Source organism: Silurus meridionalis, chromosome 1 (assembly GCF_014805685.1).
Source record: "Silurus meridionalis isolate SWU-2019-XX chromosome 1, ASM1480568v1, whole genome shotgun sequence".
Classification (NCBI taxonomy): Eukaryota; Metazoa; Chordata; class Actinopteri; order Siluriformes; family Siluridae; genus Silurus; species Silurus meridionalis.
Window position 1 is genome coordinate 6,393,948 of NC_060884.1, and position 24,592 is coordinate 6,418,539.

Consider the following 24,592-nt stretch of genomic DNA (forward strand, 5'->3'; position numbering starts at 1 on the left):
ATTTATACAATAGTAAAAATGCCATACAATAAAATAACTGATAACATGGTTTTTGTTAATGGAACAAGAAATAACTTTTCTGTGAAAGTCTTTTAGGAGTATGGAAATGCTTTAATATGAAGAAGTATTCATGTAAACAGAGCTGTCTGGTATAAACAGTATTACATGGCTAAGCCCTTCCTCGCTATATAATCTTATTTGCTGTTATAATCCTGTGTTAAAAAATGTTTACATTTCTGTAACCAGTAAAAAAAAAAAATTAATACACAGTATGCTGTATAGAGGCTAATGCTAATTTTTTTCAATCCCAGAATGTAGATGTCATTGGGAAAGCATGAACTAAAACATTGGGTGTAACAAATATGGATTACTTTCTGAATCGTTCACACATTTTGTTTAGGAATGTGGTGAAAATCTATAAATGAAGCCAAAATTGGCCAATCAAAAACGAATTACATGGAGGGACAAACATTTTCCAACTAATTAGGCTAAATGGGAAATGGTCAGTAACATGATTGAGTATTACAAGAGCATCTTGGAGAGGTAATTTCTCTCAGGAGTAAAGATGGGCAGAGGTTCACCAATCTGAGAAACACTGCATTTACAAATTGCGAAACAATTTTAGAATAAACTTTTATCACAATAAAATCGCAAGGACCTTTAAATATCTTATCTATAGTACATAAACTCTAAAGATTCTGAAAATTTGAAGTATTATTGGATGCCCATGATGTTCTTGCCCTCATGCAGCATTGCATTAATATCAGGTGGGAAACTGTAATGGAAATCACTGCATGGTCAAAAACACCTGTCAGTAAATACAGTTCACTGTGCCATCCAGAAATGCAGGTTTAAGATCTATGACGCAAAGAAGATCTGTCATTGCTGGAAGGTTTATACAGGTTTTAGAAAACATGTGCTTCCATCCAGATGACTTATAAAATAACAAAACGTAAAACATTTGGTGCATCTTGAAATGAAAAATATAACCAAAAAAACCCCAGGACTTTTGAGCTGAATCCTGTGTCAGACCAGAATTGGACAGCGTTCCTCTTTCAAAACTCCAGCAACTGGTCTCCTAAGTTCCCAGACATTTAGCAAATGTTGGTAAGAGAAAAGCAGATGCTACACAGTGGTAGCATGGCTCTGTCCTAACATTTTAATGTGTGTTTTAGCCATCAAATTGAAAATCACCTTTATTTGTTTTTCATTAAAATAGTACATTTTCTACGTTTAAACATTTAATGTTTTCTCTTTTATATTGTGAATAAAATATGGGTTTATGAGATATGTTTTTTCTGTGAGTCTTATTATGAGTAATGTTCAGCCATAGAGTTTTTAAAATATTAAAACAAGGCTGTTAAATAATTCAAAACTAAATTATAATAGTGCCGACGTGAAGCTTGGGTTGCGATCTGAATTGTTTGTTTTTTTTTTACATAAAGAGGTGACAGTGAATATAAACAGCTTTATGAATAAAATGATATACAGTAATGTTGTTAGTCATAATAAACAATGTCTGAATAAAGTTCTCATTAAAATCTATTCATTTAAAGAATGTGTCAGATTAATGATTAAATGAGTAATTTATGATTATGGCTGAAAAGATTCCTCGAGTAACTCGAGTAAATTGAATACAAAAAAGCATTGAGGCAAATTGTTTTTTACTATACTTCGTTTAGTCCATTTAACTACACCAGGAGCACTGTGTTTCCCCACCGACCTTTATTACTAGCGCACCAACGGATAAACTGAACCATTCTGGGGTCTCATTTATAAACGTGGCGTATGCACAAAACAGGGCTGGAAACGTGTGAACTCCACTTTCCGCGCAAAGGTTTTGTGTCGCCAATTCCCCTTCTCGCCTTCTGTGTTTCCTCGTTGTGCGTACGCAGGGCTCAGAGTTTACTTACAGGTGCGCACTTTCTCCCATCAGGTTTGTAATTTTATAACCTTTGCGTGGAAAGTGAACGTTTTTAACCTCGTTTTGTAGGTACGGCAAGTTTATAAACGAGACCCCTGGACAGGTAACACAGAAGACGCTGCAGAATGAAAAATGGTGGAACGGAGAGAAAACAGAGAGCAGCGAGGATAAGATTCAGGCCAAAGAAAATGAGAGAAAGTTTCTGAAGTTTGGGATGATTTCACACCTTACAGAGTGTTTGCCTTTTTTAAAGTAATTTGAAATCGATTTATGATATTTATAAATTTGTATTTATGGCAATTTGGACTAAATGGGTTCAGTTTTCACAGAAATTTTCACAAAATTGGAAAAAGGAAACAAGTTACTTATTCATTTTGAGAGACCCGTCTTGTTTTCTCTTGTATATTTAGTAATGCTCTTTAATAAAGAAAAGGTACTTTGTATCCAATGACTCGATTAATCGATGGACTAATCGGTAAAATACTCGATTGCTAAAATAATTCGTAGCTGCAGCCCTATTTATGATAATTCCATAGTTTATCTGTGACTTCAAAGACACAAGATAAATCTGTCCATCATCCTAAAAAGGGCATCATGCAGTTCCATATGCAAGTATAATATTTTGACTTCAAACATGACAGGGTATTAACAGGCAAAAAAAGAGATTCCTTCAAATAGTATTTAAGTTTGAGCTCCTTCATTCAGAAAGCTGTCTATCATCCACCATCTGCATTCAGACATGGACATTTATGTACATTTATTCCAGTGTACAATTAATGTGCATGTTAGGTTTTGGCTATGAGTAGGTTTTTAACGTACAGAAACCGAAACATAATACAGGATATGATTGTTCAGTTGAAGGTATTATGGAAATCGAAGTATTATTGCTTCAACTTTCAAACTCAAAACCTTAACGATGGCATTACAAGGTTAGAAGATCTAATATTTAAAAATAGATGTGAAAAACAAACACAATTTTATTCTCTAGACTCATATCCGATAAAGCAGCCTGTTACAGCGGCTAAAGTACATCACACGTTCATGTGCCCTGTCACACATCAAACAGAGAAAAAACACAATCAGAACAACCAAACATCATACAAGTTAAGGCTTATTAGATTTGAGATCATGTGTTTTTTTGGTTATGAATAGATATTGAACATGCAATACAGTAATCATGAGCTTGAGGCAATTTTTTTTTATATCAGAAGTGGTTTTAAGGTGGTGACCTGTTGATTTCTAAAGAATAATCTGTGATATTGTGTAACATATGGAGAACTTCGGACTGGACGTAAAGAACATACAAGGGATCACCAATTCTGAATTTCTAACCATAAATTGAGGAATAGATACCATTGAGAACATTTGAAAATGTATGCTGCGATACGTCATAAACATAATATTAAACATTTAATAAGATTTGTGAATCATTTAGAAGCTGTGGACTTTAATGAGGTTTAATAATGTATCTTATGTTTATGATCAATGTGTTGAAGATGTGTCATTATTTCATGCTCTTTGTAGGGGGGGGGAAACATGCCAGATTGTGTTAAGCAATATTAAATCAAGGTTAGACTCATATAGAAATTGTTCCATATATAACATTATTGTTCAGCTTTACAAAGGAGGTAAATAAAGCCCTGAAAGCGAGCTGTGTTCATTTCAGACTTAATCCTGTGAATCTCTCCGAGTTCATCTTTCGCAGTTTGGGAGGCAGGTGGCCGTCCATTCGTCCTCCAATTCCGACCCCAACTCCTCCTATTCCTCCGGCCAGTCGCTGGAGCTTCGGTGGCAGGTCTGTCACTGATTGGCTGATATGGTCAAGCCCGCCCCCTATCAGACCTAGCTTGGAGGGCAGCTTGTCCTCAATGGGACTAAGGAGTGAGCTGATTGGTGGCAGCCTGTCCTCGGCTACACCAGGGGCCGAGCTGATTCGTTGAAGTTTGACGGGCAGCTCTCCCAGGTTGTACGTGATCTCAGAGCTCATGCGCATCAATTTGCGAGGCATGCCGTCCCTTCCTGTAAGCTTCTGCAATTTAGCCGGAATCTTGGTGCTGGCCAGCGGGGCGGCGATGTTGATCGAGCCGGTCTCTGCATCACTGTGAAGGGCTTCTAGACCATCCGCAGTGCTGCTGCCTTCGGTCAGGCCTCCTGTGCTGTGGCAGAGTGAGGGGGCGGTGAGAGGCGAGGACAGCAGCAAGCTTTCCTCCTGCTCTTTGATGCTGTGTGGAGGCGTGGGCACCTCGAACGTACCATGGAACTGCGAGTAGTCCACCTTGAAGAAACCCTCCTCAAGAGAGATGACTGGGAAAAAGCGGTGACCCCAGAGGACCTCATCCTCTGTGTATGATGTCCTTGCCTGGCAGGTCATGCCTGATACAAACCAACAAACATGAATATAAATAAAAGTAATGGAGTGACAAAGCACTGAGCTCCAGCAAAGACAAGTTCAGATTTGTAATTAAAAAGTTTCACCAGCATGTGATTATAAATGTCAAAACTTCTCATGTACAAATATTCTTCTAGTAATTGAGGGAATTTATTTTCTAAATTACAGCTTGTCTATGTAGAAATTAACAAATAAAGTGCAGAACACAGTAATGTTTGTCTCTATTGTTCTGTCGGATTTTTGACTATTTTTAGACTAACTCCAAAATAGACTATTGAGCCTTGACAGTATACAGTCATAACAGACTACATTCATGATGTTGTGTAACGGTTTGTTGTAAGTGGTTTCATTAACCAGGGTTGCCTGATTGCAGCAAATTTTCTAGCCCAACTGAAAAGAAAAAAGGTTCAGGCATTGAAGAAAAAAAAAGGGAGCCAAATTTTCCCTTGATTTCTCAGCCTTTCAGTGGGAAACAAGGTCACAGTGATCCTCATGCATTTCTGATACGTTGCATTTCCACTCCATAGCTGTTCCTGTCCATGCTCCCAATCCGTACAATATACGTAGAAAACAGACACACTGTCATACACTCTATTCAGATTAATTGCTATGAAACAAGATTTTGGCAGCATAAGAGTATTTTTTAAACTAGCTCAGTTTGGTGTAAAAACTGTAACCCTGGTAACCCTGCAATTAACTGTCCTGTCTGCTCTGAAAACGTTTAAAGAGTGTAAGTATGTGGCAGTGTGTTTTCTCACCCAGCAAGACTCTAGATTAGGGCTTTTTGAACTTCTTATTTTGTAACCACTATGTTTAAAGATAACTATATCATAATTAAATTGTTCATTGAGCAACGGCAGCACGGTTATTTAAAATAAGTAATTAGCATTGCAATGCGATTTAAAATCTACAGAGTTCTGAATGGCTGAATAACATTTTCTGCGCATTCATGCATTCATTGAATCGGCCAATCCTGTGGCAGCAGAGCAATGCATAAAATCATGCAAATACGGGTCAAGATCTTCAGGTAAATTTCACAATAACCACCAGAATAAAGAAAAAAAGTACTTTGTGACTTTGAACTTGAGATGGATTTTCACACAGATGGTGCACAAAAACAAAAAACATTGAATGAGTGACATTTTGGTGGTTGGAAATGCTTTGGCGAGTACACAGAAAATACACTTTTTCATCTCGGAATGCAAAACACATCAGACATTGAGGTGGAAAAGCTACAGGAGGTCACACCAGGTTCCATTTCTCTCAGCTAAGAACAGGAATCAGAAGTTATTATTATTAGCACAAACTGATGTGGACTCCAGGAATGGAACCTGACATGGCTATAGCACATCCACCTTAGGATTCAATGATATGTGAACACCCAGATGCTTTTCTTCACCCCATGTTGGTAAAGAGTGATTTGTTATACTATACACTATTTATTTATTGATATGTAACAGTAACTGAAGCTCTGGACAATTTTCTGTAGTCCACAGCTTCCACGTGAATGGCTGTTTAGACAACTGCTTGAATGAGCAGATACTTGGGTGTTCCTTGTACATGGTGGGTAAATAATTGCATTCTGTCCCACCTGCCCCCAATGAAAAGCCACTATTCCCCATATCCTGTGTCACTTATTGGTTTCATTTTAACTATGGTTCCTTTTTAGCTTTTATCAGGGACATCTCATTGACATTTTCCTTGTCACTAATCACCTCTGAAATCCAAATCTGAATTGAAGTGAGTAGCATTGAACATTAATCACTATTAATCTCCAGAATGGTACCATTCTTTGTTACCCAGAACAAATTGTACTGTTATTACACAAACAAAAGCACACACACACACAGACACATATATATGCATGCACATGGGAGTAACATTTACTGTTGAGCAACACCCACGGGAACGTCTGTTCGCAGTCCATTTGGTTGCATGAAAACAAGAGCTTTGTCACAGGGAAATTCGTTAGATCTGTAGATCAGCCACACTGCGCCGCATTAATTAAAGCGCATTAAACAAAGACTATTAAAAGATTCTTCACAGAAATCCAGAAACAGAACTCGTCTATACTTAATCTACATAATGCGAAAATGAAACAAAAAAACATGAAAGTGTTTCCTGTCTGATAATAAATAGCTCTGAACATGGGCAGCAAAGGTTATCACTTTTCACCAAAAAAATACAAATAAAATCCAATGAATGTAATGTTATATTCAGAGCTGTGGTTGATTTATCACCATTTGCTTGTTCTTTTGGTCAGACAGACGATGAAGCATCTATAGAGAATACATGATGGTTCTTAGCCATCCAGACAGAGTAAGTGTTAGAACAAATCTAATGGGAGAGTATTAGGAGTACCGCAGGGGAGTAAGGGCTGCTGTTTAATAAATGACTCAGTGAAGTAAAACTGCACTGACAAATGAGTTTTCTACGCAACCAACACACAAACTACAAATACGCAACCTCTTGCTCTGCCTCTCCTCCTGCTTTATTAAGGGTGCATGTTGTAGTGCAGTGAAGTAATGGGACATGGTGTGCTGTGTGACATTGATAGGTTTGCAGTCCTTATCACCATTTTCATGAACCAATCATGTCCATCCACTGTTTCTGTTACTGATTATAAGGCTAAGAGATTATACACCCATTTTCTCCTCAGTCTGGTCTTGCCGATATTTTCTTCCCCAGCTAACTTTCCTCATCATACAGCAAGTATCAAGCATAGAGAATGTGACAGACACACACTTCCCCTGAAATACGCAAAGCCAATGTTCACGTCTATTCTATTCTGGAAAATGCTGCTTCAGCTGTCACAGGGCACCATAATCCCCTCAAAGGAGAGTGCTATCTACCTTGTTCTGAGCACATGATTGGCTAGTGTCACTCTGATTGACAATTGACAAAGAGTAAAGCCAGCCTTCCCAATCACTACTTTGTTAACTTGTTCCTTGGTCATAAATGGCTTTGGTATTGTTGGGTTTTGAACTTAATAAAAAGGCCTTTGTAGCAGTTTTGAACTCAATTCCTTACTGCTGTCCATTTTTCTAGTTGTAAATTAATAACAATTTTAGTGGCATTGTGACTGCTTATTTAGACTAACACTAGCAACATAATGGCATGAAATTAATTAAACATGAACCCCACTTCTCTCCCCCTGGAAATGCTGGAAGAACCCCAGAGGAAAAATAGCAGATTAGAATGCTTGAATTCTGGCCCAGGGAGTTCCTGGGAGTTTTCTTTTTTTATAACAAGTTCTATTTCACAAAATATAGACAAATAATTGATGAGCCAAAACAGGCAGTGACTGGCATTCACGATTGCTATATGTACAGTATCTCACAAAAGTGAGTACACCCCTTACATTTCAGCAACCATTTTATGTGCTTAGGGGACAATGCTATAGAAATGAACTTGGATATACTTTATAGTAGTCAATGTGCAGCTTGTATAGCAGTGCAGATTTACTGTCCTCAAACAATAACTCAACATACATCTATTATTGTCTAAAAAAACTGGCAACAAAAGTGAGTACACCCTAAGTGAACATGTCAAAACTGTGTCCAAAGTGTTAATATTTCTTGTGAGCACCACTGTTATATAACACTTTCTTAATCCTCCTGGGCATGGAATTTACCAGAGCTGCACAGGTTGTTGCTGGGATCCTTTTCCACTCCTCCATAATGACATCACGGAGCTGCTTCACCACCTTCCACTGCTCAATAGGGTTCAGGTCTAGAGACATACATGGCCACTCCATCTCCCTCACCTTCAGCTTCCTCAGCAAGGCAGTATGGGGTTGTTATTAGGTTGAAAAACTGCAGTTTGACTAAGTTTCTGTTGGGGGGCATCATGTTCTGCTTCAGAATGTCACAGTACATGTTGAAATCCATGTTTTCTTAAATGAACTGCAGCTCTCCAGTACTAGCAGCACTCATGCAGCCCCAGGCAAAGGAGGGTACCAACATTACCATTGACTGTAGGCAAGACACAATTTTCTTTGTACTACTCACCGGGGTGTCGCCACACATGCTGGACACCATCTTTCTTGTGATCGAGCTTTAGATGAGGATTCCTTCTAGGATGATGGCCATGCAAACGAACTGCAGAGTGCAGCGTATGGTCTGAGCACTGACAAGCTGACCTTCGGGTTCTGCAACCTCTAAAGCAATGCTGGCATCACTCATGCATCTGTTTTCTGAAGCCAGCTTCTGCACAGGAACTCAAATTCTGTGATCTGTTCTGTTTTGAGTAGAACCCGCTTTGGAAAATCTCTGCATGACCCTGGCCACTGTATTGTTACTCAGTTTCACGGTGTTGCCGATCTTCTTATAGCCTCAGCCGTCTTTGTGGAGGGCAACAATCCAGAGAGTTCTTTGCCATGAGGTGCAATGTTAAACATCCACTGGTCAGTATGAGATCACTGTAATCAAAGCACCACATTTTAACTGCTCTAATACAAGATACACAAATATGTATGGTCCTGTCAAGCAGGCAAAAACATAAACATGATGAATAGGACATGTGGCTTTGCTAAATGACATACAGCTTTTATCACTAAGGGTGTACTCACTTTTGTTGCCAGCATTTTTGAGAATAATGGCTGAATGTTGAGTTGTTTTCAGAGGACAGTAAATATGTACTGCTATACAAGCTGCATATTGACTCAAATATATATATATATAGAAAAGTTTCATTTCTATAGTATTGTCCCTTGAAAAGATATACTAAAATGGTTGTAGAAACATTATATGTTATAAAAAAACGCACAAAAGAATAAATTTTTTGCTCAGTCTGAAAAATGCAAATATGCCGAGTTCAACTTAATATGAATTTCAAAGGTAGCCAAATAGATCAACCGAACATATAAGCATATCTGTGCTTTTAACATGAGTAAAACCATGTTTTATAGCTTCCATAGTCACCAGATCTCATCCTACTCATCAAAACACTAATTGAGGGAAAATCTTTTGGAAGATTGGTATACATGTCTTTGGTGCAGTTACAGAGATTTCGTTGAATCTGTGCCAAGGCTCACTGAAGCTGTTTTGGCAGATCATGTCGCCCTATCACTTTACTTATATAATTTCTTTTACAGGTTTATACAAGTAAACAAATATGACACTGTGGCTAATAAAATACAAGATACCTGCTCTTAATACATTGACACAGATTTGCTATACAGTATTTGTAGTTGTATCAGCCTGAGATTGCTCTGAGAAGGTTTGAGAAGATGCTACAGAAAATACAAAAATGAAAACAGAAGAAGAAAAAACTAATCTATTTTTATACCTCTCTATCTTTAGAATGGGAGAATTTACTGTTCACAATACAGGCACCCAGGCAGGGAAAAATATATTGTAATGAGGCTTTAAAAGCACAATAGTAGTAAGTGAGAGCACCTGGATGCCTGTTATGGGTTGCATCTGAAGGGTTCTCTGATCTCATGGCAGTGAGCAGAAAGGGTGTTTGGATTGTTTGGGGATCACTGAATTGGGCTCTGAGCTGCTTAAAGTGGTACTTAATGCCATTTGGAGAGCAAGTCTGTCTGCAGCTGCTCCTGCCACATTGGAAAGCAAGCTCACGATGGAAAAGACAGAGGTCCCTGCTGTCTTCTGCACAGAGCACACAGCTCCAGGTTACATAAACTAGCTCAGACCATGATCTAACCATCTCTCTCACACACACACACACACACCCATTACCCATCACCCAGTCTAGCTGATACACAGTCAGTCTTGCACCTGCATCGTGTGAGAAAGTTTACTGTCCGTGCTTGCCCATTGCAAAACCCCGATTTCTGAGTGTGAAAAATTCGAATCCAGCTCATGAAATATTAAACAGGCTTTCTGATGTTCCACCAAAACAGTGCGAGCATATGTGTCTGTGGATGTGTGTGTGCATGGCGAGTGAGGTCCCAGACTGATTTTCCTCTAACGCTGCTTATGTAATCACCCCATATTCGCCCGTTACGATGAAATTTCATTACAGCGATTGTCTGAAATGCTGTGCGTATTACATCGTGTTCCGATTAAAAACAAACAAACCAAAACATCATATCACTCCACTCCTCCAGATGACAGTTACGAGGGCAATTTATATTTCCAACAGAGATAATGTGTTTCTATGGTGACCGTCATTAAGCGCTCTGTTCGCTTAGCGCGGAGGTGCTCTCGCTGACCTGTTTCTGTCATCTTTTTCTCGCTATGCTTCACCGTCACTTGCGTCTCTCTCTCTCTCTCTCTCTCTCTCTCTCTTTTCTGCATTGTTTTGCTGTTGTGCTCATGCCACTCTTTTGCTCTCCCCTGATCCCTCTGCAGGTGTGTAGGCTCTCTTTGAATACTTCAAGCCTCTTTTTGATAAGACTTCTACCTATGATTATTGCCATTATTATGATTATCATTGTTTTATCGTTCATTATATTATCGTTGTTTTATTTTGTGCACTGTTCAGTGTCCATTTATTTATCCAGCTCTAATACAGCTTGTTTCTCTTCCACTGTTTGTGTGTGCTGACTTCCATGGCACTAAGCTTAGCAATTGGCTGTAATCGACTATCCAGCTGAACTCAAGTTTTCCCAACACACTCACTGACACAAGGAGCAAGACTTCAGGGGTTGGAGATCAGGAGTATCTATGTTCCACCAATTTACAACTGTCTTGAGAGAGCGCAACACAAAGCTAGTCGATTATCATTTAGCATTAACACGCAGTAACCTAAACTTGTTTATTTTTATGTTTAGTAGGAACACAGAGTAGTAGTAGCACAGAAGGCCAAAGACTTCAGCACATTGTCCGAACTGTACTTAGTACTAAACTCTCCTCTCCAAAACACTAATATTAGTCTCTACACGATCTGTGCTATGTGCTCCTCTGAGTCAGGCACTTTTCAAAATATTGGCTGTAATATAATAGGCACCAGCTCTCGAGGAGCCACAGAGGAGTAGTTTACCGTTTTTAGAGAATGCACTGAATGCAGGTATGATTCTGAATCTGTATCCAATAAAATAAATGATCATTTCTAGCTTGTTTTTTACTTCAACTGATCCACAATTATTGGAAGCAAGTATGCAGCATGGAAAATCATTTTCCTGAAAGGAGGGAAAGCTGCTGCTGACTGAAAATTATGCTTATACATCAGCAGCATAAAAAGTGTAGTAACAGCATATAAACCACTTCCCATCATTATCATCACTGATATATGCTCACGCAATGCAAAAAGTCACACACATACAGGCCAAGATTTACAGGTGATGTTCACATCAAGCATCAGTATGTGGATTAAAAAATGTGATCTCACTGACTCCGATAGTGACATATCTGTGCCAGACTCGCTGGTCGGAGAAGCTGCTGATTTCCTGCGATTTTCACACACAACTGTCTCTAGAGTTTACACAGAATGGTGTGAAAAACAATAACATCCATTGAGCAGTGACTCAAATAACCACAACTGTGCAAAGCTGAAAAGCTGAACAAGCTGAACAAGAATGGACAGGATGACAGGATTGGAACCTGATGTGGTCTTATGCTGTTGTAGCCCATCCTTAACATTTGGAGGTATTCTGAAATGCATTTGTGCTCACTTTGACTGGTTATTTGCATTGCCGTATCCTCCTCGTCAGCTCAAACCAGTTTGGCCGTTCTCCTCTGTTCCTACCCTCTGAACTGCTCTAGCATTTTACATTAACCTGAGACTATTGTGTGTAAAAATCCCTGGAAACCATGACTATATAATACAAAATCCAGCCTCCCAGGCACCAGCAATCATGCCATGGCACTTATATTACAATGTCCTAAAATTTAATGCTTGATATGAACATTAAATAGAGCTCTTGACCTGAATCTGCACAATATTATGCACTGTAATGCATCTATGTTCATGTGAACAGGTTCTCTGTTTTCATTTGCAGGTGGTCACCTTTATCTCAATGGATTTAATCCATACCTGAAAATACTCAAAAACATGTAAGTCTATATATAAAACATTAATGAACTTGTTCTGTTTTGGCGAAAGGTTTAGGAATAAAAGAAATATTAAACATTTAATAATGAGATGAACATTTATAAACAATATACTGTTAATAAAATTAATCTGATTTAAACCCTGATTTTGATACTTATTTAAATTATATCGCAATGCTAAACTCCATTCTGATTGGTCAGAAGGTGATGATCGATTTTGACATTAATCCCGTTTGGAAGGTGAAATACAGATTTATATATATATATATTGCAACTGTTGCAATACTTTATTGTGTCAATGCATATACACATATAGCCAAACAATAAAAACTAAATCTAAAGGGTTACATTGTGAACACACACTATCAGTTTGCAATGGTAAAGATTTGCAGTGATAAAGAAAAAGAATATTTGGCATACATCGAAATGCGTCAGGCAAATGTAGAGCTGTCTCTTCATGCTTCCCTCTGAACAGAAAAGCTTTAGGGCAGACTGACACTGTGCTTTGTGCTTTTTTTTTACAGTATCTTACAAAATTAAGTACACCCCTCACATTTTTTTTATATCTTCTCATATAGATTTACTCTGAAAATAATTCAACATACAGCCATTATTGTCAAAATAGCTGGCAACAAAAGTAAGTACACCCATAGTGATAACAGCTGTACGTCGTTTAACCATGCAAAGCCACATGTCCTATCCATGTCTTATGTTTTTGTCTGCTTTACAGGACCATACCAATGTGTGTATTTTGTATTAGAGCAGTTAAAATTTGGTGCTTTGAGTAAAATTCTCTCATACTGACCACTGTTCAACATAGCACCTAATGGCAAAGAACTCTCTGAGGATTTTTTGAGAATTTTTGCCCTCCACAAAGACGGCCTAAGCTATAAGAAGATTGGTAACACTTAGTGAAACTGAGTTACAGTACAGGGCCAGGGTGATGCAGACCTTGCAAGGGTTGATCAAAGAAGTTAAGTTCTTGTGCAGTGCTTCAGGTGCAGTAGCTGGCTTCAAAAAACAAACTCATGAGTGCTGCAGCATTGCTTTAGAGGTTGCAAAAACGGAAGGTCTGCTCGTCAGTGTTCAGTCTATTCACTGCACACTGCAACAAGTCGGTTTGCATAGCCATCGTCCCAGAAGACGACTTTTGAAGCTAGCTCACAAGAAAGCCATCAAACAGTTTGTTGAAGACAACCTGTCCGAAGGGGAAGAATTACAGGAACCATGTCCTGGGGTCTGATGCAACTAAAAAACTTGTTTGGCTTAGACAGTGTCCAGCATTTGTTTTAATCAGTCTTCACTGGCTTCCAATCAAATCTCACATTGATTATAAAATGCCACTACAGAGGTATAGAGCACTTAAAGGTCTCGTTTTGCAGTATCTGAGTAAACTTGTGTACTATTATGATCCCCTATGTCTACTTAGATCAAAAGGTGCAGGCTATTTGTTGGTACCTCAAATAATGAGGCTACAGCAGGGGGCAGATCTTTCTCTTATAAAGTCCCAGATTTATGGAACAGCCTTCTAATTAGTTTTCGGAACTCAGACACAATCTCAGTGTTTAAGTCAAAGCTAAAAACATATTTGTTTAGCCAAGCCTTTTATCGGTAGGTTTTTCTTAGATAAAGGAGCAGATCTGGAGGGATAAATAGCGGATATATAGAGTGTTCGGTGAACTGGGATATTTGTATGCTGTCGTCCCCTCACTCTCACATTCACTAAGGCTTGTTGATGGTGGTGTGGTGGGCCTTCTCTTATCCCAGAGATCCCTCGTGTTTGTGCTACCTTCTGGCTCTCCCTTTTAGTTATTCTGCCATAGCGAGTTTTGCCATAGTCCCAAACTGCACAATGTCCTTTACTTTTATACAACAATTAGGATACTTAATAATTCATATCTTTCTCTCCCTGTCACACCTATTCTCTCTTTCTCTCTTTCTCTTGGTTTAGTTAAACATGCGCCTGAGGTACTAGTGACCAGTGTTCCTGCCCCTTCCCTCTCCTCAGTTGCCTGCTTCGTCTCAGCCTGCCTCTGGATGGTGTTCTTTTCGATTGGAGACCACTCTGTGTAGCTGTGGATGTTTTACATCTACAGCCTGGGGATCCATGAAATTTCGGAGTAACACAGAAGCTTTGAGGATGGATTTGGATTGTATGTAATGTCAACAGTCTGCTACACTGAATACAGTTTGCATTTGTTTACCATCACTGCACACCTTAACATCGTTTTGCTGTAATAAATGGACATTCGGTCACACCTAGATGAGGATGGGTTCCCTCTTGAGTCTGGTTCCTCTCAAGTTCTCTTCCTTATGCCATCTCAGGGAGATTGTTCTTGCCACAGTCGCCAGCGGCTTGCTCATTATGAAGAAATGTACTTATAAAAAACAATTTCATTAATTCTTTCTTACCACATTATCTGTGTAAAGCTGCTTTGAGACAATGTGCATTGTTAAAAGCGCTATACAAATAAAAATAAATTAAATTGAATGAGTGCTGCTGGTAATGGGGAGCTGCAGTTTATTGAGCTAACCATGAATTCCAACATGTACAGTGACATTCTGAAGCAGAACATGATGCTCTCCCTTCCGAAACTGGGGCAAAACAGCAGTTTTCCAACATAATAACGACCCCAAACACACCGCCAAGACGGCAACTGCCTTGCAGAGGAAGTTAAGTTAAAGGTGATGGAGTGGTTAAGTATGTTTTCAGACCTGATCCATTTTGGGCACCTGTGGGGCATCTTTAAGTGGAAGTTGGAGAAGTGCCATGTGTCTGACATCCAGCAGCTCTGTGATGTCATTATGGAGAAGTGAAAGAGGATCACAGCTACAACCTGTGCAGCTCTCTTGAATTCCAATTCAAGGAGGATTAAGTGCTAGATAACAATAGTGCTCACACAAAATACTGACACTTTGGACACAGTTTTGACATGTTCACTTAGGGTGTACTCACTTTTGACAATAATGTCAGTATGCTGAGTTACTGTTAGAGGACAGTAAATCTGTAATGCTATACAAGCTGAACATTGACTGCCCTAAAGTATATTTAAATTTCATTTCTATAATATTGTGCCTATAGTAGATATACTGAAATGGTTGCTGAAATTTGAGAGGTGTTCTCACTTTTGTGAGATACTAGCAAGTAACTTAGAGAAACAAAAAAGAGTTTGGTAAGTGAAACTACTGTAAGTTGTTTCCTTAGACATTAAATGTAAAGTTGCGTTAATAAGATTAACTGATTAGTTAAAAATGTTAAATAATACAGATGTGTAATCCCTGCCAAATTTCTATGGAATATTACACTATATGGACAAAAGCATTGGGACACCTGACTTACACCTGATTTTCCAGTTCTTCTGCAGACTGTTACCACAAAGGCCCATAATTGTATAGGATGGACATTTTCCCTTTATTAAACTAGGAGACCCAAACTTGTTCCACCATGACAATGTCCCTTTGCACAAAGCCAGCTCCATTAAGATATGCTTTACATACATTGGAGTGGAAGATCCTGAGTGGCCTGCTATAGAGAATACATATATATATATATTATACATGCATTGGAATGCTGACTGCACCCCAGGCCTCCTCACCCTACATCAGCACACTCCAAAATCTAGTGGAACATCTTTCCAGAAGAGTGGAGGTTATTATATCAGGAAATGGAAACTGAATGTGGAATGCATCCCATTTCATATTCAGTTCCTATTTCCTAATATAATAACCTCCACTCTTATTGTCAGGTGACCACAAAGAGGTGACCACAAACCGCAAAACTTATAACGTATGCGGAATAAATGATGTTAAGTTAATGTCACTTCACTGTTGCTTATTTTTGAATAATGATCGGTCATGTTTTTAACACATTTTGATATTTATATCAAAGACATGTTTTTGGATTTTACAAATGTGGAAAAAAATTGTTAATCAATGCAGTAAACTATAACAGTGTTTTTTAAAGTTTGAACAATGTAGGATAACACACACGCACACAACGAGAGAGACACAATACAATATGCATACATTATATGATGCATTAAAATGATTACACTGTGTAAAAGACAGTAGTGGTATTTCACAAAATGTTTCATATATTTATGGTAGTACATGCTAAATAAATGAATAACACATATTTTTATGCATTTATGACTTAATGAAATTTGCAAAACGCTATTTAATTATTGATGGCAAATTCTCGACTAATGAAATCTGTCAGTGTGTGTCACATTTGCATCATTGTTGTTAGTACTGTAATTATTTAATTTACTCCAGATCTGTATCGGTAAAAAGTGTGACACTGAGTTGTACAATCATTAAAACCATCCCGATTTAGCGAGTTTATGAGTTCATGTAATCCATACGTAGGGAAAACAAATCAGTGTTCCTCGCACATACTTCTCTGTACCTCAAACAGGCTGTGCGACTTTACTGTACTGAGCCCACTTAAGGAGGAGGAGATTTAGTTGCTATGGAAACTGATTCACAATGGGGAGAACAGAGTGCTGACTAACTGTACATAATTCTGTTTTTACCCACAAATCCGCTCACTTTCTGTGGGTGGAATATTCAGACTGCTTGCCGCTGTGCATGCACTGTTCATGTGGAAGACCTGTCAGTGTAACACTACTGTACACTGCGTGGAGACTGTGTGAAATATTGAACCTGTGTGTGCTTCTTTGTTGGTGCTCGTATGTTTAATGCTCTCTCTATAGTTGAGTTTACTTTGTGTGTGTGTGTATATATATATATATATATATATATATATATATATATATATATATATATATATATACACTGCCCAGTGTTGCATGAATTGGTGCATTCCAATCCTGAGGCACTACAGGTGAACTTATACATTTGATTGACAGCCTGGCTGATCCTACACTGTGTTAGACCACTGAGATGTAGCGTGCTAAATAAAGATTCCCTTTTATGTTTCACACATCTTACATAACGAGGCTGTTGCTCTCTCCCTTTTGGTTTCTCCCTCCTTTTTTTAGTGTTCTGCTTGACACGAACAACATTCTCGATCAGCGATCAACTACCTACACCCACTGACTCAAATAATGTACACCCACTCAAAACTCCCCAGCAAACAAACCACTATAGTCTTTTTTTTTTTAACAATAGTGCAGAAGACAAAAATAACCTTTTGGCTAACTCTGCAACACTGACATCAACATTCTCTCTGCTGAATCCCTGAAGACACATGTTTGAGAAGCGTTGGCAGGCTAGAACGCTTGGTAATGTGTGTATGCGAATGTTGCTGTCCATCTGGAATGTTCTTTGCTATACTATTACCTGGTAATGTAAGAGATAATCCTTGTTCTGATTGGATGTATTTCTCATTCATGTATCCTTTATACATAGACCTACTGCTTTATGTCCAGGCTTTAGAGCAGAGAACCTCAAGCACTGGGTCATGACCCAGTACCAGGCTGTGGTAGAGCTGCCTTCGGGTCACAAAAACGTTCTGGGAAAAATGTTTATAGATATGACACTGTAGAATTTACTATGTCTTTGCCATTTAAAAGTCACTTTACAAATTTGCATAAGAAAAACATAATTCAGAAAAACATAATTTCCACACATCTATCTATCTATCTATCTATCTATCTATCTATCTATCTATCTATCTATCTATCTATCTATCTATCTATCTATCTATCTATCTATATGACACTGTACCGACTTTTTATTGCACATGAATTAAAATTGTAAAGAATTCACTGCACTATCATTAGCCGATAACCAGGAAGAGGCTAGCGGTTAACGCTAGTAGATCACATCTTTAGAAAATTAAACACACACACACACACACACACACACACACAGACATACACATCTATATTACCCAAATGGGGTCTAATATTTCATTATTCAATTCCAAATTTCCATTTATTTAATTTTATTAATTCAATTTAATCTGTGCCAATTTAATTGATTATTCAATGTAATCAATAAAATAAAAAGTGTACTGCATTCATTTGATTGATTCTATAAAAATATTATTTTATGTATTATTTAACCAAGCAGACATTTTATTTAAAATTCTTTTTAAAAAAATGTAAACTTTTGATGTTCACAAATTCATAACAATAAACAGCATCGATAGAAAAACTATTTGTAGGGCTGAAACGATTCCTCGAGTAACTCGAGTAATACGAATACAAAAAAGCATTAAAGGCAAATTATTTGCCTCGATGCTTCGTTTATTAGATTTAACTACACACAGAGCATTGTGTTTCCCCATGGACCATTACAGGTAACACTGAAGACACTGCAGAATGAAAAAACAGCGAGGGGTGAGGAGAAGATTCAAAGTACACAACAGAAAGTTTCCAAAGTGGGGGAGAATTTCAAGCTAAAACATAAAAAAAACACCATAAAGTGCGTTTACCTTTTTAAAAATAATCTTAAATATATTTTTATATTTTTTATTTGTGTTTTTATTGATATATTTGTATTTGCATTTTGATGTAATAAGGCAATTGAATGCAATAAATAGGTTTAGTTTTCACAGGTTGCAATTTCAGCAATAAAAAAATTTTCTAAAAAGAAAACTAATTACTTGTTCATTTTAAGAGACCAGTTTTATTTTATCTCGTTTATATATATTTTTAATTTAATAAAGAAAAAGTACATCTTATCGATAAATCGATGGACTAATTGGTAGAATACTCGATTACTAAAATAATCGATAAATGCAGCCCTAATCTTTTGCATTTCTTCCCACTAACTGTACCCAAAATCACCTGAACCGTGACCCGAGGTACGTACTGAACTGTGAATTTTGTGTACCGTTAATATCTACCTATCAATACATACATACAACCATTACCCACACACACACAGCCCACTCACTGGTCTTGCTTTAGAGCAATTCTGACAACTAGCACCAGAAAATCTGCTTGTATGTAAATTTTTCTGGCTTTTTACTTACATTTCTGAGTAGTAGGTAAAATGTTCAAGAGTCAGATGACCAATTATTTTCTAATTGTCATAGCAACAAGAAGACCTGCATTTCAACTAATATTTGAATAACAGTATACAACCTAGCTGTTATATAGAGAGGTTATACAGCCAAACGCTTAAGCCCTATTCCATGTGTGCTTCTCTAGTTGCCTCACTCACAACTTTAGTACATACCTTCAGTTAGTCACCATTTATTATTTAAACATAGGAGAGAAAGGTTCCCCATGTGAAGAGCATAACCATGGTTTCAATTTATACTGCCACATAAAATAAAGGAATTATGGAGGAAATTTAGCCTTGAAAGACAAAAGGTGGTGAGGTGCAAATGAATACATTTTGCTAATCTGTCAATGCAAGTATAAATCCTAGCATGCAAATAAAACTCATTCTTACACAGATTAAAGCATTTTTTAGTTGGATGTAAGCTAGTTATATATAGCTACTACTGTTTTTCTTCCCGAAAAAAAAACCAAACAAGCAAAAAAACACTGGACAGTGTAAGCCATATCAATAATACAAGACCACAAAAATAAAAAAGCACCGATTTCTGTCAAGGATAAAAATCATCAATTTGCAAAAATTGTAAACAAATCATAACAGCAGGCACTGGTGTGTTTTTGCATGCATATTGTCTTACCTGTTGTCTCTACAATGCCTTCCAGGATCACCACAATCTCGAATTGCTCCGTCTGCATGGAGCGCAAAGAGAGGTCATAGAACGGGCTCTTCGAGTCAATTACATGGCAGATGGTGAGAGGCGACACAAGAAAGAGCTGATCGGCTCCGGTACTGAAGCCGACGTCCAGCTCCAGCTGGTCCAGGGGCAGGAATTCACCCTCGGGAGTTTGTCGAGACTACAGACAGAGAAAATAACTTTGTACTTTTCTGGTTCGAAAAGAGCATTCAAAAGCACTATTGAGAAGGTTCCCTAAACGTCATCGTTGATGTGTAACTACAGTACAACTTTGGCGTATACGTTCATCCATGCTTCACTATAGACATAAAATTATTTAGATCATTTAGAAGGAAAAAAGTGTTACATCTGAAGGACATAAACCTACAGAGTAACACTGTAGGTGAGGGAACACTAAAATGTAAAGCGTAAGTTTACTTGACAGCTACATTTCTAGAGTTGAGAGAACCTTCTTTATTTCTTTTTTTGAAATTTACAATAGGTATACTTATGTTTAGGTATAGTCACATATAAATAACTATCAAAATAAAACTAAACTAACTAACTAGAGAGGCCAGGCATTTAACAATGACCACTATGCATGAAGGATTTTATGTTGAATGGGTCTATAAGAAGCTGTGACTATTGCACAATTCATTCAAAGTTTATTTTTCTTCTATGAAAAATTAAGACCAATTAAGACGACAACCACTGTCAAATTAAATCTGCATAAACAAACAACTGGATGCCAGCCTGTTATGCACTTATCTTGGTTCAGTTCTTTAATCTGTAAGTCATTTTATCCTGGGAATGAAACAAGAACACTGACAGACTTTATAAATCCACTGCTTTTTGAGTTCTAAACAAAGGAAAATAAATGTGACACGGACTCTTTCAGTTTTACTATTACTGTATAGAATCACCAAATTACTTTTTTTTTTGCTATTACTAGTTATTTTCATGTTGTGAACTGTTGTCATACTGGACAGGGTTTAGCAAATCCCAAACCCTTAGCCTTGGGTATATACTTGCTCACTGTTGGGGCAGTTCACAGTATCAAACTTACCTACTGACATGGGGGAGTTCAATAGTTAAGGCTCTGGGTTACGGATCAGACCAAGCTGCCACTATTGGGCTCTTGACCCTCTGTGCTCCAGAGGCGCCATATCATGGCTGACCCCATTGCTCTGACCCCAGCTTCCGAACAATATATGCCCATACGACTAACACAACCTGCTTTACAAAAAAAAAAAGTAAAATACTAAAAGTCTTGTCATTTTCATAGATGTTTTCAAGATCTTTAAATGATCAAGAAACTGCTTAACTATCCAAAGATGAAAGTTCTCCCCACATTTGCCACTGCAATCCCACATATTCTGCATAGGATTTGAGTCGGCCGACTGTCTCAATTACTTTACTTGGTGTTCTGAAAAGCACCATACATTATCCTGAAACTCTTGTCCGAGTATCATTCAAAGAGACTCTCCTATCACTTCTATGGAGAAGGAAGCAGATTTTTTCCTAAAATCCACCTTCTCCTGTCAGCAAGGGATCTGTCTTTGTGTTCAGTGAATATTTTCATTGCAATATGTGTGATTTCTACCTTGGGTGAAAGATTGGGTTGAGTTCTGCACTCCACACCCATGGCTCACCACGGTTTATAATCTGAGGAGCAGTTTTACACCTATCCATCTGACTCTTGGGGTCCAAAATGCTGTAGTGGTCTTTCTCTTTCTCATAAAAAATGTGTTTGTCCTCCACTGTCTCTATGTTTCTTCAGAATGTCAATCACACTTCTCTGCCTGCAGCCACTTCTATTTGCGAACAGCCGTTCTCTGCCAACACAACAATTTTCCCATGATTTGGTTCAGCTTACTCTTGTTTTTTTTCGAACCCATTATGTCATTTCTGCTCAGCACTGAATCACAAAGTCATTGCTTATTTATACCTAACAGCTTGTAGTTTCAGAACTCAGGCTGGACTCTATATTGAGCACTCCTGTGTGTTCTCAGTGATTGTGACGATCATTTTATGGTTTCTGAGCCATCAATTGTGTCCTTTCTATGCACCCTATACACCTATCCTAGCAACCACACTAATAACCACTAATAACCTTATGCCTGAAGCTTATCCCAGGGAACTCTTGGCACAAGTTGAAGAACACACTATATAGGAGGGCAACCCATTTGAATGTATCAATCACACAGTCATTTATCCATTCACACACTTTGGACAATTTGAAAAAGCCAGTCATCCTAAAAGGCAAGTCTTTGGACTGGGGGATGAAGGTAGGAATACCTATAGGAAACCGTGACGCACGTGCAAAATCACGCAAACATGCAAAGATTGGGCAGAGATTGGATTTGTACCCTACATAACTACCTCAAAACATCAATCGATCAAGTAGTCTCGATTATTACATGTTCCTCCTTTACGTCAAAAGAAGGAGTGACTTCTCTTTCTTTTACTGTGTCTCATTTTGCCCTCTGGACCTGCCTGATTCATCGTGATTACATCTGGGAGCATGAGCACGTGTTAATCACTGTCTGCTGCTGTATACGATCCCACAGAGATACAATAAAGATTTGTGTTCAATTTATAATCATCTGAATACTACAGACTTGAATCTTAGAGAAAACTAACCGTCTGATAGGGAACAACTTTCTACACAATTAGTACTGTTTAAATGGATAGAACACAATTGTGAATGGTGCCATGGATCATTTCTATAAAATCTGAGGAGGTTTTTCTTTGCACCACTTATTAATATCTATAAATTCTGCAATGTTTATTGTTATATTGAAGATTATTATTGGTATTAAAACTAAAAACACGTTGTTAGAATAAATGCCAGACTAATTGACCAAACATTACATTTCCATGCTGTATGCGCACGCGCTTCTGTGCGTAAAGTGGCACTGACGCGTAACACCTATGTTTCTAAGTACAGGCTTCACGTGTTCATGCCCTAGAAGTGCGCAAAGAAGTACTTGCTCACTTTGAGAAGTTTGCAACGGATCTGCGCAGACACCATGTGACTGTTGCGCAGGTTGCCCACGCGGAACATGAGCGTGAGCTTGCCGTCGCGCATCGAGATGACCGCGTGCTCGCTGAACATGAGCGTCTCGGCGCGCTTTTTCGGCTGCGACATCTTGATGAACATGCAGCCGATGAGAAAGGCGTCGACGATGGAGCCCAGGATGGACTGGAAGAGGAAGAGGATGATGCCTTCTGGGCACTTGTCGGTGATGTAGCGGTAGCCGTAGCCGATAGTGGCCTCGGTCTCGATGAAGAAGAGGAAGGCGGACGGAAAGTTGTGCACGTTGGCCACGCACGGCGTGTACTTCTCGTCGCGCGCGCGCTCCAGGTCGCCGCGCACGAAGGCGATCAGCCACCACATAAAGGCCATGAAGAGCCACGCGACCGTGTACGTAAGCACGAAAATGAACAGGTTCCAGCGCCACTTGAGGTCCACCAGCGTGGTGAAGAGGTCCGAGAGGTAGCGGCTCGTCTCGCCGCCCAGGTTGCCGTGCTGCACGTTGCAGCGGCCGTTCTTGTCCACGAAGCGCTGGCGCTTCCTCTTCTTCTCGGGCTTCAGCGCGCCGCCGCTCGACGACGTCGTCGCCACCTGGAAATCGTCCCCGAATTTCTTCCGCAGCGCAGACATCGTGCCGCCGAACAAGTTAGGGCAAGATCCGGCTGAGCGTTTCCGGCGTCTCTCCCTGCGCTCCGTCTTTCGGGTTTAATTTACAGCTTTCCCGCACACACCTCTCTTTCCCGCATGTCTAACACCGACACTAAACAAAAAGGAAAAAAAAGTTGCGAATAAATTTTTTTTTTTTTTTTTTAGAAAGTGTGGGTGTTGCGCGAAGTGCCGGGAGTCCGAGCGCCTCAGCTCTCTGCGCCACAGGAGTTTCCCTCCGATGTGTCTCTGTCATGGGACAAGCTGAGATGCATTGCAGATCTAATAATGTTCTGGTTTTCAGCTTCTACACAACCCACTTATAATAATCGCCTGGAAGCCAAAACTACCCAATTGCGCTCCCAGTTCAAAGCGCGCTGAGCGCACCAGCATCCAGACCTGATTTTTCAATTGACTCAAAAATAAAAATCTGGTGAAAAGACAGCCGAGTGTGAACGTCCAGAAACGCCTTCTCCAACTTTCCCATGTTACGGTGAGATCACTAGCGCGGTCGCTCATCCACCTTCTCTCCTTCACCACCTTCTCACTACTGTATGAGTGAAGGACCAGGGAACGAGTCGGCTCTTTATGAGTGACTCTTGGAAAGCGAGTCGGGAGAATCGATTCACCGGTATCGATTCTTGATCGACTCGTGATGTACTTTGTATTTGCACACTATGCACATAGAACATGCACACTTTATTCCATCATGTGTAGATCTTTATCAAATTGGGACCATCTCTCTGATCCAGAGGCAGATTTATATACCTTATATAAGACTAGAGTCATTTTGAACAGCAGTATTTTTTGGCACATATTATTTAGTATTCTTTTGTAATAAAAATATGGAAAGTTCCCCACGCACAAAAGTGATCAGCCACTAAATGGAGACCATGTGAGAACAGGTTCCAATACCACTTGAGGACCATCAGATCATAAAGAGATCATAAAGAGATCATAAAGATTGAAGACTTCTTGTCCACAAAGA

General features: G+C 38.9%; 1 protein-coding gene across 1 annotated transcript; it reads right to left on the reverse strand.

Annotated features, from left to right (window-relative positions):
* Nucleotides 1-1,145: 1,145 nt before the first annotated feature.
* On the reverse strand, nucleotides 1,146-24,592 carry kcnj3b (potassium inwardly rectifying channel subfamily J member 3b). Its single transcript, XM_046856592.1, has 3 exons — nucleotides 22,921-24,592; nucleotides 19,887-20,103; nucleotides 1,146-4,297 (listed from the first exon to the last, which is right to left on the reverse strand). The coding sequence occupies exons 1-3, from the start codon at nucleotides 23,587-23,589 to the stop codon at nucleotides 3,582-3,584; spliced, it is 1,602 nt and encodes a 533-aa protein (XP_046712548.1). The 5' UTR covers nucleotides 23,590-24,592; the 3' UTR covers nucleotides 1,146-3,581.

What these genes read in the sequence shown, in the direction of transcription:
- kcnj3b (XM_046856592.1), bottom strand. Translation starts at nt 23,589, where the DNA reads ATGTCTGCGCTGCGGAAGAAATTCGGGGACGATTTCCAGGTGGCGACG. An exon ending in TCCGTTGCAAACTTCTCAAA is followed by an intron (nt 20,104 to 22,920) that starts GTGAGCAAGTAC and finishes CTCTGTCTGTAG; the next exon opens with TCTCGACAAACTCCCGAGGG. An exon ending in AGGCATTGTAGAGACAACAG is followed by an intron (nt 4,298 to 19,886) that starts GTAAGACAATAT and finishes GGTTTGTATCAG; the next exon opens with GCATGACCTGCCAGGCAAGG.